General features: G+C 32.1%; 1 protein-coding gene across 2 annotated transcripts; it reads left to right on the forward strand.

Annotated features, from left to right (window-relative positions):
* Window positions 1–368: 368 nt before the first annotated feature.
* LOC110111480 (probable small nuclear ribonucleoprotein F) lies at window positions 369–11,180 on the forward strand. 2 transcript variants are annotated; one of them, XM_020843395.2, is made up of 6 exons: window positions 369–533; window positions 2,293–2,444; window positions 10,336–10,423; window positions 10,544–10,581; window positions 10,683–10,747; window positions 10,951–11,180. In XM_020843395.2, exons 3-6 carry the CDS (start codon window positions 10,411–10,413, stop codon window positions 11,012–11,014), a joined length of 180 nt encoding a protein of 59 aa, XP_020699054.1. In that variant the 5' UTR covers window positions 369–533; window positions 2,293–2,444; window positions 10,336–10,410; the 3' UTR covers window positions 11,015–11,180. The 2 variants fall into 2 exon arrangements, with proteins under 2 accessions (XP_020699054.1, XP_020699046.1); XM_020843387.2 differs by lacking the exon at window positions 2,293–2,444.
* Window positions 11,181–14,594: the final 3,414 nt, after the last annotated feature.

The raw sequence follows: 14,594 nt of genomic DNA on the forward strand, positions 1-14,594 counted from the left end.
GCCTTAAAAAAAAAAAACAAAACTTTGGACATAATATAATGTAAAAAAATGATAGTATTTTTTTTTTAATGTAAAGTATCAAAATAATTATAAATATTATAAAGCAGTAAAGTATTAAAATTTTATATTAAAAATTATATGCATTAAATCACCAATTTTTAGATATATTATAAAATTAAAAATTATTAATAAATTTTACAACATATATGTGACAAATTTTTTTTGATTATTTTTCCTTAAGGGCTGTTTTGCGTTTAGTAAAAGATAAAATATAAAATTATAATACAATTTTTGATGACAAAAGGCGGTTTACCTCGAATAAAACTCCTGCGCTAATACATTTATTTGCCGGGCGCGTCTCCTTTGCGCCTCCTTCGCTAAACCCTCGCACATAACTCGCCCTTTCGCTCGCGATAGTCAGCAAGTCAGGTTAGCGATCGGCCGCCGCTAAGGAAAGCTCCGTGGTCTATCAAGCTGTGGTTGCTCCCTAGACCACTTGCGCAGCCTAACGATTCCTTTAGGTTCTAATGGCGGTCAGTTTCTCTCTCTCTCTCTCTCTCTAATATGTGTGTGTGTGTTTTCCCCGTCCTCTGTTTCTTTTGCTCTTTCCCTTCAACTCTTGTTCGAGAATCTTGGTAATGGATTTTATGCTCTCTCTATTTTTAGGGCATATGTTGTAATTCTTTTGATCTACAGTAGAGGTGTTGACATTAACTTTAGGAAAATGCTTTGCACGCAAGTTATTTCTTGTTTTAGTTTTTTTTTCTCTGCAAAAGAGCATAAATTCAAATATATGACGGCATTCAAGCAGAGTGGTGATGATCTGAGAAATGGCAAATTTTCTATGCACCCCAGTCTTTCTAATCGTGTAGAAGAGATATAGAAAATATGGAATCATGTGTCATTTGATGTTAACAATGAAGATTATCATAGCCGAACCCTCTATAACACTTTCAGTTCCTTTTTGAAATTGTGGATTTTGGAACATTTTAGTGGTGAGTTGTGGTTCCGACGGTGCTCAAGGTATTTATCGAGTACTATTTGCTGCAGCCTACAAAGAAAGCTATTAATCATGCTTCTTGTTTTGAAAACAGTGAAAAATTGTTGTCTTTTACTGTTTTAAGGTCCAAATTATTTCTTTTGGACTAGATAATCACAATTTTCACTCAGGCGCACTTTTTTCTTTTGCGTATTTGATCTCTTACGACGCATTCTTGAATTATACATTTATTGGCTGAATTCTAGCCAGACTTACGGAATGTAGATTTTGATAATATCACATTTCTGTAATGTTTAACACATCAGTCATCAGATCATCTTGTCAAAAGCTTATTTTGTTATTCACTAAATACTTTCTAACTGAGTTCAGAAACAGAAGAGAAATACAGGGTTAACAGTTTGCTACTCACTTTATTTGTAGATTATCCTGTAGTTGTTTTATATCTGTGATGCTATATTTTAATCTTTTTGTTTGGGTGCTCTTTGATAGAAAATATTGGTTTGAAGTAAGGCTACCTGAGCCAGAATCCTGCCTCTGAAATAGTGTGCATGCCGCTGCTTATGCTGACAGTTTAGAAGCTACCATGTAATAAATGCATGTTGAGAGACCTCCAGTATAGTACATTTTTTGCCGCTTAGTGTGAACCAACTGATATAAGGACATTAAAGAGCATAAATGAACATGTTTTCATCTTTAAATTGAAGATAAATCTTGATGTAATACTGTCCAAACTGTAGAATAAACTGCCATTTTAGTCCTTGTAAATTAGGATTGAAATACAAGTCCAGTCCACTTAAAAGTTCATCTGCTAATATGGTTAAAAAATTTGCGCATCTGATGCTTGAAGCTCCATCCAATGGTTAGTGCATACTGCCTTTCCTATACTGTTTTACCCTAGAGAGGCTGTTTCCTTAGTTTGTGGTGTAGTTTGCTATAGAATTGGATAATCAGTAAGCTATTTATTTAGAGCATTGAATGCACGGTGTTGCAATAGGCTTTTCATCCAGGGATCTTTAGCTATAAACCTTTAAATCCCTACTCAAGTTTATCTAGTTACAACATATTCCCATTTTACTTTCATTTTATTTATTATTCTTCAAGCCTATGTTTAAAACTTTAACTTTTGGGGTTCTTGTTAAGTTCTTTCTTTCTCTGTTTGATTTAATATGTAGAGTGCATGGTTTGGCTTGTAAAATTTTGGCAAGAATGTTGATGGAAAATATATGATTCGAATGTTCTCTTATTGAAAGATTTATTGGTACTTGATACTGTGTTTGTTGCTGCTTGTGCAGTATTTGATTAAATATCTAAAAGATCTATCTCCATTGTTAAAGATCTGAGGGTACTTTAAGGGTTAACTCATTCTGAAGCTAGGGATCAAGCTGATTACCACGTTTGATTGGAGGAGCTTTATAATTTTTTCTTGTGTGGTGTGATCTCAGAGGTAAATTTTCTTAGTTCCTGAATAAATCTATGTCTTTGAGGACTACCATTAGCGGAACTAGTAAACCATTCTTTTTCTTAATTTTATATCCCCCACTTAAGAGGCTTGCATTATAATTACAAAGTTTTAATGCCCACTTGCAATCAATTCATAACCTTAGAGCTTCAGAATTAGGGTGAGACCGTGTAACATAATTATATTTTTCGCAATTTCATGGAAAATCGTTTTTTAGGCCATGTTGTTTTATTTTTAGTTAAAGTTATAGCACACATTTATGCATTACTAATCAACTCTCAGTTGGCTATGATATCCTTATTTTTTAACCAATGAAAATTTAAAGTTTATGCCATTTTATACTAGAACTTTATGCCATTTTATTCCAGAACTAACTTTGTTCATGGTAATTATTTATGGTTTCAGGTTTTTTGGCTAATGCTGGTGTTATATAACTCACAGATACTTTTATTTATTTCATAGATTACATGAAATTATGCATATTAACAGTTCAATCATCCTTTGTACTTCTGATTGTATAGCACCCGTAGACCATGCTGCTTTAAGAGAAGATGTTGGACTAATTTCATATAAAGGAATATCCTAAGTAAATTATTGCTTCTCCTGGAAAAAACTCATGATGCATGCCAAGGGAGCTTTTTCCTATATTTACTGAGGTTCTTAATGTGTTGTCAGTTGCTTCAGCAGGAAATTTCATCACTTGAACATCTTGTTTCTAGGTGATAGCTGCTTTGTTGCACTTACTTTCATTGATTGGTGTTGGACCATAAGGGCTTTACTCAGGAAATAGGCCCCTCAATGGAGCACCTTAATTTTTTCTTGGGCAATTTGTTTCTTAATCCATTTTTCTGTATTCTTATTTTGAGATATGGTTTACAATTTATACTTAACTGTGGTAAACTATTATGATTTGTTTTTATTATATTTAATGTTTAATTTATTTCGTTGCTTTTTACCATTTCAAATAATTTACCTTGTTTATAATTTTTTTAGTCTATTTAATCTTCTTTCATCATAGGGCAACGGATCACACTTCCCGCTATTTCTTCTTAATCAGCTTCTACCTTTTCTTTTTTCTAGGTTCATTGGTTTTTTCTTGTATTTTATATTGGATAGTGTGGAATTTATTAATAGATATTATATTTTTATGCCTGTTACGCCTGTATTATTATTATCTTAGAATGTAGCATATTTTTTTGATTTATTCATATGTTAGACTAGGGGGTGCAAAGTGGATTGGGTTAGATGGGATGTAGCAAAAATGGAGAGCCAACCTTATCCTAATTAGTTTTCAATTTTCGGAATTAGATTCCAACAACTCTTGGTTGAACCTGAACTAAATCAAACCAAATATTGTTAGTTATGCTTTCACATTGTCATTCAATCAAGGAAGTGGGAGAAGCAGTAATAGCTTGAAGGAAAAATTATTATGGAAGAGGGAAAAGACAAAAATAAAGGTGTTTAGATCGGGATGTGATAGTGAGAGTCGCTAAGAGATTAGCGATCAACATTGACAAGAAGTATGAGAGCTGCACATGATAGTGATGGCAATGGCAAGATCTGATTTGGGGACGGAGTGAGATAACATTATTGAGACTTGATGAAGTAGGGGGGTGGCATAAGAAACAAGTTTTTTTAATTATAATTTATTTGGATGTTACATAATGATTTTTAGGGCATAGGTTTCTGGTTGTAATGGCAAAGGGAAAAATGATGGGCATTTAATGACATGTTTGAGAAATTAATGGTATTTATGAGAAGAGGGAGGGAGGTGCCATTAATTTTTATTGCTCTATGTCCTTGTCTATATATCATGTTTATACCCATTGAACTTAAATGCCATTTCCTTGTTTATGCCATTTTATCATTTCCTTTTTTTAGTCATTTAATTTCATGGTAAGTTTATTTTAGTCATTGTATTTTCAGATTTCTATAAGATGGCCTAATAGAGAAGTCTCCCGTAAACTTAAGGGAAAATTCTATAAGATGGTGGTGAGACCTGCAATGCTTTATGGTGCAGAATGTTGGCCATTAAAAGAGAAGCATACAATTAAGTTAAGTGTTGCAGAGATGAGGATGCTTAGGTAGATGAGTGACTTTACTCTTAGAGATAGAATGCGAAATGAGCAGATACGTGAAAAGGTTGGATCCAATATCATATAAGATTAGAGAGAGTCATCTTATTTGGCAACATAAAATAACGGTCTTCGATGACTCGGTTAGGAGAGTAGATGTATTAGATTGACCTATGTTAAGAGAGGTAAAGGTAGACCTAAAGAGATTTGGCTAGAAAATATTAGAAATGACATTTTTTTATTAGTTTTAAATGAGAATTTGACTCTTAACATGACACAATGGAGAAAAAAGATTCATATAGCCGACTCCACGTAGTGGGATAAATGCTTAATGTTGTTGCATTATATTTTCAAATTTCCTCATATAGCATCATTGGTTATTGTTTATTATCTTTTAATGATTTGAGAAAACTAAAAGAAAAATAGCATAAGTGTTGTTGTTTCTCTTCTTTGTGTTTCTATTTCCTCTCATCAGAGTGTTACTTGTTTTCAAACCTTCTATTCTATTATTTTTTTAATAAACCCTTTTGAATGGCTAACATTCTGTGCCACTTGAATGTGCCACCTGCACATTCTATTTCCTCTTCAAAACATGCTGCATATTTTTCATGCAACTCGAATGTAAGCTGCAAATGTAAGAGATATTTTTTATGCTTTCATCCCCTTTATAGATCATCGGAAATGCAAATTCTATGATAACAAATTTCATTCTAGGATCCATGATAGCACCAAAGGTCATTAGAAGATTATACTCACCCCAATGTTTGTTAAATTTATCCTTCATTTTTTGTTGACATTTCCATGATAAAACTATCTAAAGAATGTGCCCCATAATCCAATACTTTTTTAATTGTACAAATCTTTGAAAGGAACAAAATTGATGTTGGGTATTCCGATTATGAAATGATATTTGTTGCCTCATTAAAAAACCCCAAAATATCACACCCCTTTCCTATATTATCCCACTCCTCCTCTGTAGGACAACTATGATAAGCTACCTCTCTTTCCCTATAAGAAAAGAAAACTTCCCTAAATTTTGGTGCTACAATAAGCATGTTATATGTTGAGTTTCAACGTGCTGACAGTCCATAATAAGCTTAATTTTTGGTAGCTGCAAATGTTGAACAACTTCATAAAATTTTGCTAACCTTGCCTCATAAGCATTTATGAAGCTAACCGACTCACGGACTTTATTAACAATTTGATCCACAATTTTTATTCCATCATTCATCATAAGATTTAGAATGTGTGTGCAATATCGCACATGAAAGATCTTACCTTCAAAAAATAACTTCCTTCTCACTCGTCCTTCAATATTATCAACATATATTATAAATACTTTGTCCTCTATGCCCCACTCACCAATTGACTTATAAAATGCGTCGATAATCTCAGATTCTGTGTGGTGGAGGTAAACGTGAGAAGCTTAGCATACACTTTTGTAATTTCCAGTTAGAATCCACAGAATGTGCTTTCACAGTCATGTAAGAAATTCATTGATTTTTGGATTTCCATACATAAGTTGTAAAGCTAAGTCTAGTTATGCCTTTTAATGCAGAATGTAGATTTTTCTTCTACTCATACACCACCGTCACATCATTTCGTGATGTTATTCTACTATACTACATAAAATAAAGTGAAATGGTCTAATATTAAATTAAAGCCAAACTCTTCCACAACTGAGAACAAAATTTTCATTTATTAAAATATAATGAGCGACCATCTCCCTAACTTTAGATTGGTTGTACTTGAATGTTGTTAAATTTTCACTCTCTTGAGAATTTTCACCTGTATATGTAATGTTTTTGCGTTCGAACTACAAAATTTTTTGATTCCTTAAGACACGCATTCTTTCAATGAGAACATTCAACTTTCTTGTGTCCGTCAATGAAAGTTCTCTCTTTAAATTCATCCCACATTGTAGATGGTTTTTTCCCTTTTTTATCTATTGGATTTTCACTTATATTTTCATTGGTCTGTTCATCATCCAGACAATCCCTTATTATGTGATTGCACACCTGACTTCTACAATTTTCAAATTCAAATGCTCATTAATATTATCTTCAATAATTGGATCTGCTGAGTGCTGACATCCTATGTGAAAAAACACGAAACAAATAGTTTACCAATAAATATGAAATATTAGAAATTTGAAAAGCTAAAATGGATGCAACATTTTGATAAGAAGAATGAATAGAGCATTAGATACTCAGACAAATTATATATCAGTTTCAAGCCAAATAATAAAAGAAATATGTGTTTTTTTGGTCTATAACTCTCTAAACTTGGCCCATACTGAAATTACAAGTGTTCAGTTAAATAAATCAGCTTCCAAATGACATTAGTAACTATTCCAATATAAATTATTTTAAGGAAAACAAATAAAAAAAGAAAACCAATGGCTGCACCAAAAGCATGTTAAAAAATAGAAACAACTTTAGAAGGCAAAATACTATATATCAAAGCCTCATCTCCATGTTTTCTCTAAGTACTAGATCAATTTGAATGAGACAAATCCTTTCCGCCTCCCTAGACCAATAAAATAGATAATAAATATTTATTTATTAACTTCTTATACGATACTAATTAAAAAAAACATAATATAGTAGATTAAAGGCTAAAATTGCAGGTTGTTTCATAAAGAACGAAAGCAAAATGGAAAAAAGACAATGAAATAACATCATTAATTAAAATAAAAAAACACTCAAAACCCTACATCAATCAAATTTTTGAGAACGTGCAAATCTTCTCTCCGAAGTTCAGCTTGTGCTGTTGCGGGAGACTGGGCCATTGGCTGTTGGAACTGGAAGCCTGGATTCTGTCATTAAACTGTAATGAAGCTGAAGGAATGAGAGAAGTTTCGCCTATTTGCCTTTCTCCATTCACTACTTGCTTTTCCTAGTTGTGCTAAACCTTAGATTACTTAACCCGCTGAACTCTCGTCCATTTGATTTGACCATCTATTTCATCTTTGCGGATTGGCCATTTAATCCCGCTCGATGGACTGTCAAGTCGAGCAGCACTTTGATCAAACTCGGGTTTGATTAGGGGTGTCAATTCAGGTCAGCGGGTCGGGTTCGGGTCGAACCCGAAACTGACCCGGCACTGTTCGGGACTGTTCGGGTCAACCCGAACCCGACCCGTTTTTAAAAACGGGTCAGGTTTCCTGACCCGAATCCGACCCGATTCGGGTCCGGGTCAAACCGACCCGACACGAATGACCCGAATTTGATCTAAAATTTCTAATTTTCAGGTCAAAATCGGGTCAAAATTCAATTTTTGGGTCAAAATCGAGTCAAAATTGGGTCAAAACGGGTCGACCTCGGGTTTTAGGGTCAAATATGAGTTTTCGTGTCACTTTCGGGTCAATTTCGGGTTGCTGGGTGAACCTAAACCCGACCCGATTTTTAAAACGGGTTGATTTGTTCAACCCGAACCCGACCCGATTCGGGTTCGGGTTGACCTGAACCCGGATTTTTCCGGGTCGGTTCGGGTCGTGTTTCGGGTCGTGTCAAAAATTGACATCCCTAGGTTTGATTATTTCACGAGCTCAAAAGACTGGTCGAAGCTTAATAAGCTCGGCTCTTGAGCTTGTTATCGAGTCGTGCTCGAGTAATCTCGCGAGCCGGTTTGACTTGTTTGCACACATAAGTCTTTCTATGTTACATGTTAGTTTGTGTTTTGTTTTCAATTTTATTTGTTTCTTTTTTATTCCGTTTCGCTTAACATAAAAAAAATGAATTGGATGTGTATTTGTTTCTTTATTAGATTTAAACGAGAATTTGACTTTTAATAGGACACAATGGAGAAAAAAGATTCATGCAGCCGACCCCACGTAGTGGGATAAAGGCTTGATGTTGTTGTTGTTGTTGTTGTATTTGTTTCTTGTTATCATAACAGATGTTTTGAAAATCAGTGAAAACTCTGGCATTTTCAAATTTTTTGTAGACACGCTAATTTATTTCCAAAAATAAAAAACAAAAAATTGGCAACCACATTATTTCCTAACATAATTTGTTTTTAAAAACAAAAAACAAGGAAGAAGAAACAAATGCAGAGCCAAACATGCCCGAATCATAATTTTGCTGTCTGTTTTAGGTGTGAAGTTTTTACATTATGTAGACTAATTTTTTTAATTATCTACTTAAGCTGGTGCCTTATTTCAGAAAGGTGGACACCAAGTCTCGTTTTTCACCTTGGTCAATCTTGTTTCTTAGCATCTTATGGCATGTGCATAAATATGATTTCAACATATCTTGCAACTCAAATTTAGCTCTGAATGCTCTGTAGGCTTAAAATATGTCGTGGATTTGTCCATATTGCTGGCAATCTTCTCTCTGTAATGCCAACTGTTTCTCAGTTTCCATATTTAAAAAGCTTAACATCATAGACAGCAATCAGTATAAATGAATGAAAAATAAATTTAATAAAGCTGAATTCAAATAATTGCTATAAAACTCATAGTGATGCTTTCGTGTGATTCTGAGTCTGCTTCATGAAACTATTGTGAGTTTAATGCACAAATGTGTTCTTTGTCTGCGCTAGTTCACATATGTTATACGCTCATGAATGAGTCTATTTTATGTTATAAACTTCATTATTTTGTTTCGTGTCTATTTTTTGTGTGAATTTTAACATTATGAGTTGAACAGAAGTTTAATAATATTCTTGAAATCGACGCCTAATTTGGGAAAGTGAGCACGAACATTTGCACCTTTAAGGCAATTTTGTGCAGAAGATCTTAATGGCATCTTTTGCTTAAATATGGTATAAACATTTCTTAAAACTCAAATTTAGTTTTGTACTGTGTTCTGTAAGCTTAATATACCATGCTTGCTACACCTAAATCTGGATTAAAAAAATCCGTTCTCTGCAATTTCTTTCCTCTAGCTGTTTGAATGGCAATTGTTATTTCAATTGCCACATCAAACAAGTTTAATTTAACATCATATTTTGTTATATAAAATGCAACAACCGAATTTTTTGGCTTGTGAAGTATTTCTTATTGGTCAGTGCATATTGTACCAGTTTATTATCATCGTTAGGCTTATCCCAACAATTGGAGGTTAGTTTTTTAAATTCTCACTAACTTTCAGTTTTTATGAGTGCTGCATGAGGTGTTGTATCTATGTGCAAATATTTTTTTTCACACAACTTTTATCATTGTTATCATTTATCTTATCCTTATCGGTCTTTTAACTTTCATTTTATCTACTATCTTGTTGGCCTAATTTCTATCTTTTATTGTACTCCTCCAGAACCATCAAGTTAATTATTTTTACTTCTAAAATATCAATTTCCTCATTCCTTTTAACATAATAATTTCCTTATCTATCATTTATTATTCTGTCACATTTATCTGCATTCGCATTTATGTCATATTTAACTAGTCTATTAATAGAGAATAATTTTCATTTATCACCCAACACTCGAATCTATAAAAAGTGGTCAACTTAATTGTTTAATAAAATTTACATGTTGGTCTTTTTAGTTATTTCTCCATCAACAACTGAGCTTTTTTACCCCTGTATTTTAATCATCTAACTTCAATTCTAAAAGCTACATCCTCTTCTGTAACTCTATTTTTCAAAACCTATAACAGTAGATATCACTTTTTTTGCTCTAATAATGGCGGATAGTTATAGAATTGTACTAATTATTATCATACTCGTTTGCTGTGTGCATAATTTATTTTGTTTCTTATTTCATATAGTCAACTTACTGTATATTATGGTTGCTTACCACTGTCGCTAATTTTTTTAAATCTGTCTAGCCAATTGATGTTTACTGTTGGCCTGCAGACTGTACCAGTCAACCCGAAACCATTCTTGAACAATCTGACAGGGAAGCCTGTGATTGTTAAGCTCAAGTGGGGAATGGAATACAAAGGTACTTTTCCTATCCATTGATGTGCGTATTTTCTTGTTTTATTTCTCCTTCTAACCTTCTTTAACTGCTGCCCATTAATGGTTTGGTCTCTTTTTCTGGACAATCTCTTCTTTTTTCCAGGCTTTCTTGTTTCAGTTGATTCCTACATGAACTTGCAGGTATTTAGCTTTGGCTTCAAAAAACTGTTGCCAGTTCTACTTCTGAACTCACCTAGTCGTAATTTTTTATAAATGATTTCTGAAACTTTTTACTCTTGCAGCTTGCAAACACTGAAGAATTTATTGATGGCCAGTTTTCAGGAAATCTCGGGGAAATACTGATAAGGTAAGCTTTAAGCCTTCCCATATAGACGCAAGAGTGCGATCATATTCACTAAGGCTTCGTTTGGGACGGCTTTTTTAATGATTCTTAAAACAAATTTTCTGTAAAAAATTATTATTATTTAATTAAAAAGCTGTTTTAAGAACCAGTAAAAAAGCTGCGCCAAACAAAATCTAAATTTGCATTATTCTGATCTTTACTTCCAGGTGCAACAATGTGCTGTATCTTCGAGGTGTGCCAGAAGACGAAGAAATTGAAGACGCTGAGTAAGATTGCGCTGTCTGTTTCTTCGCCAAATTTATACATCTTATGAATTGGGCATTTTGAATAGAATCATTATTATTATTGTGCTGCTATGATTGTCAACTATGTACTCTCAACAGTGAGTGGTCTTTGGGCCCTTCGTTTTACTGCTTGAATTCTTCTTTTTCTACCATTTGATGCATCTTAAAATTTAGATATTTAGGCTTCGTTTGGGACAATTTTTTTGTTGCTTTTTTAAAATAATTTTTTTAGCATAAAGATTTTTAATTCAAGAAATTTTTGTACTGAAAAGCTATTTTGAAAAGCAGCAAAAAACTGTGGGACGATTTTCTTACAGTTTTTTAAAATAACTTTCTAATAAAAAAATTACTAAGAAGCGATAAAAAAGTTATCTCAAATGAAATCTTAAGCTAAGTGCTTTTTATTTACGTAAGGAATCAATGAGTTTATAGTGATTATGATGATTTGATTTGCAAAGAATAAATTTAACACTCAAAGATAATAATTAATTCATAATGTATGAAAATTGAGGATTTATAATGTTGATAGACTAATGATGATGTTGATAGTACTTCTGAATTCTGATGATTGCATAGAGTAGCTATAATTATATGGTCATAATCTTTTTTGGATAAAGACTGGGTCAGTATATGTTGATTTTTTTTCTATTTTATTTAAATGACTTGAAGTTATATTATTTTATTTAGATATTAAGATATGCATATGAAATTGGTAGAATAAATGTTATGGAATGAAATTAATAAATTTTCAATATTTAAAACAATTATATCTGTAAAATATAAATATTTAAAGATATTTATTGTGAAAACTATACTAAAATAAAATTATATAAATCATTTTTTTTTTCAAATATGTTATAATAGGACTATAGGAGAGTAGATGTTGACCTTCGGATAGTAGATGTATTAGTGGCTTGGAATGTTTACCTATGAATAATATAATGAACAAAAAACTTTCAAACTTATTTAAAATATCAAACAAAATATGAAAAATTAAAAGGTGGTAGAGCAACAATTTGCTTTTTTTTTTTTTTGAAGAAAAAAAAATATTTTCCTTCTAAATTCAGATTGTAGCACTACAATATTTTCTTCAATCCATCATGAGGACAACACAATTTTTAATTTTGTCTTACCTTAAATTTGATATTTCCTTATGTATGTCAAATTAGCCCTTTTTTGATTTTTTTTTTGTATCAAGATATTATAACATAAAATATGTTAGAACGGCCTTCAAATTCTAACACTTATCTAAAAAGTTGAGATTTTATATTTAAAAATTAAAATTTAGAAAAAAAAGTTTTAGATATATTTGAACATATAATAAGAATAAAGAAAAAAAAAAATCTTAAGCTAATTAACTATATAATCCTGAAACAGAAAAAATAAATAATTCTTTTACATATTTTGGACCATTTTGCAGTACTCAAATTGCATAAAGCCATGCGTTTGCGTGTTAATTTGTAGTTAGAAAAAAATTGTTCAAAATTTTCTTGCTCAATAGTAATAATAATTATTTAAAATAACATATCTATATTTGCAATTTTTCTTTTGCAATTTTATGAAAACTATACTATGATTTTATAAATTTTTTTTTTTTTTAGATGAAAATTGATCTTCTCATCATGTTTATTAAACACAATTGCAATTATTTGTGAGAAATATATTGCCCCTCTAATATTTTTTTTTTAATGAGGAGCTCCTAATTGATTTATTTTTCTTTATAGTCATAAAATTTAGTTTGAGAGCATTAAAACACTCTTGTTAGTTATATATTAAATCCAATAATTTAAGCATTCTGTTCCATCTAGAATTAAAAAAAAATTTATGAAGGTAGGTTAGATAGGGGTCCACAAGACAACATTGCAATTAGAAAATAAATAGACACAAATCAGGCTGATGAATGCCATAGGTGAGCATAGTAGGAGTTGATGGACATAGCACATCAATCTTGAACCTAATAAATTATGCTATTGTGCCATATAAACACCTTGATAATACATATGTGAATCTCAAGAATTATAGTTATTTTTTTATCATCCCAATTTCAAGCAATAAGTATTTCTCTAAATTATTTTTTTCTTTATTTATTATTGAAATTTTGATCGATCACTTCACTGGACATGTTGTGTCAATATCTACAAGTTATATTCAATTTGCATACTTGAGGCATCATTGATAGCCAACACTGCCATTCGATCAGTATTGAAAAACCTTCAACCACTTCGGTTAGTCTCCGACTCAGGCCAAATAGATTAATATTGGCATACGTTCAATTTTCAATTATGGGAGGGTATAATCTATGTTATGTCTCAATTGTCTTTTCATAAACCTATATCACAAGTGAAGCTTAAGTTCAAGCTCAAGTAATAGCTCGTATATTAGAGCTTGAGTTTGACGATGCTCATCTCATTAGCTTCCCTCATAATCGATGTTGCCTTCTAACTCTAGAGAGCTGCCATTCAACTTCCTTAGGCTCTATTAACACCTTCTCCAATGAGCTGCTATCCCAAATTTCCCTACCTTGGTTTTCTCTTTGATGCCTTCTCTAATGAGCTCCTGTCATGACTTGTCACTTCCCCCATGGCCACCTGGCTATGTTGATGCCTTCTCGAACCAGCTTTTGTCTTGATTTTGAGCTATAAACTTTGATGCATCTTCATTTTCCAGCAAATTCTCATTGCAACTGTCACTTCTTAGAGATCCTTAAGTTCATGACTTAAGCTCAAGATCATCAATATTTTGGCAAGTCAAGCTCAAGCTTGCAATTTGAGCTCGAGCTCGAGTTTTAGCATGCCATTTGGTAATAGGCGAGTCAACCTTGAGTTTGCGAAGACTTGAGCTTAACTGGACTTGAACTTCTATTATATACTATACCATATTCATTAAAAGAAATATATATTGATCTTATTGTTAAATAATATAAAATCCCTACTATAGCCAAATTGTCTAAGAAAAAATCACCTCTTTAGGTTTAAAGTTAAATTATCTAAGTTATACTCCCATTTTTTATTGCTACCTCTCCAGTTATAATAAAAAACATGTGACTTCGAAGACATGAAGTCGATATCTATATATATTTGAAGTTTATATGATATTTTGTTAAGGATCAATCATACGTTCAATTTATTTTTTACATAACAAGTTGTATTAATCGCCTACACTCAGTCTTGCTTAGATACGATATACTCAATAAGCATAATCCTACACTTTTTTTGGTTGATAATCATAAGAATATATCTAAAATAAATTATTCTCAACCCCTCCTATATAATAACTTCTAATAAATGAGATCATTTGGGACTATTTTTTAAATGATAATCATTTCTAAAAAGTCAAGCTCAAGCTTGCAATTTGAGCTCGAGCTCGAGTTTTAGCATGCCATTTGGTAATAGGCGAGTCAACCTTGAGTTTGCTAAGACTTGAGCTTAACTGGACTTGAACTTCTATTATATACTATACCATATTCATTAAAATACTTGAGCTTATAAATGTGACCAATATGGCTGCCTAAGCATCTTATGACCTAAAAAAAGAGATAACTATGTAGATGGGTGTTACAATCTTGC

This window comes from Dendrobium catenatum, unplaced genomic scaffold (assembly GCF_001605985.2).
Source record: "Dendrobium catenatum unplaced genomic scaffold, ASM160598v2 fragScaff_scaffold_1199, whole genome shotgun sequence".
NCBI lineage: Eukaryota > Viridiplantae > Streptophyta > Magnoliopsida > Asparagales > Orchidaceae > Dendrobium > Dendrobium catenatum.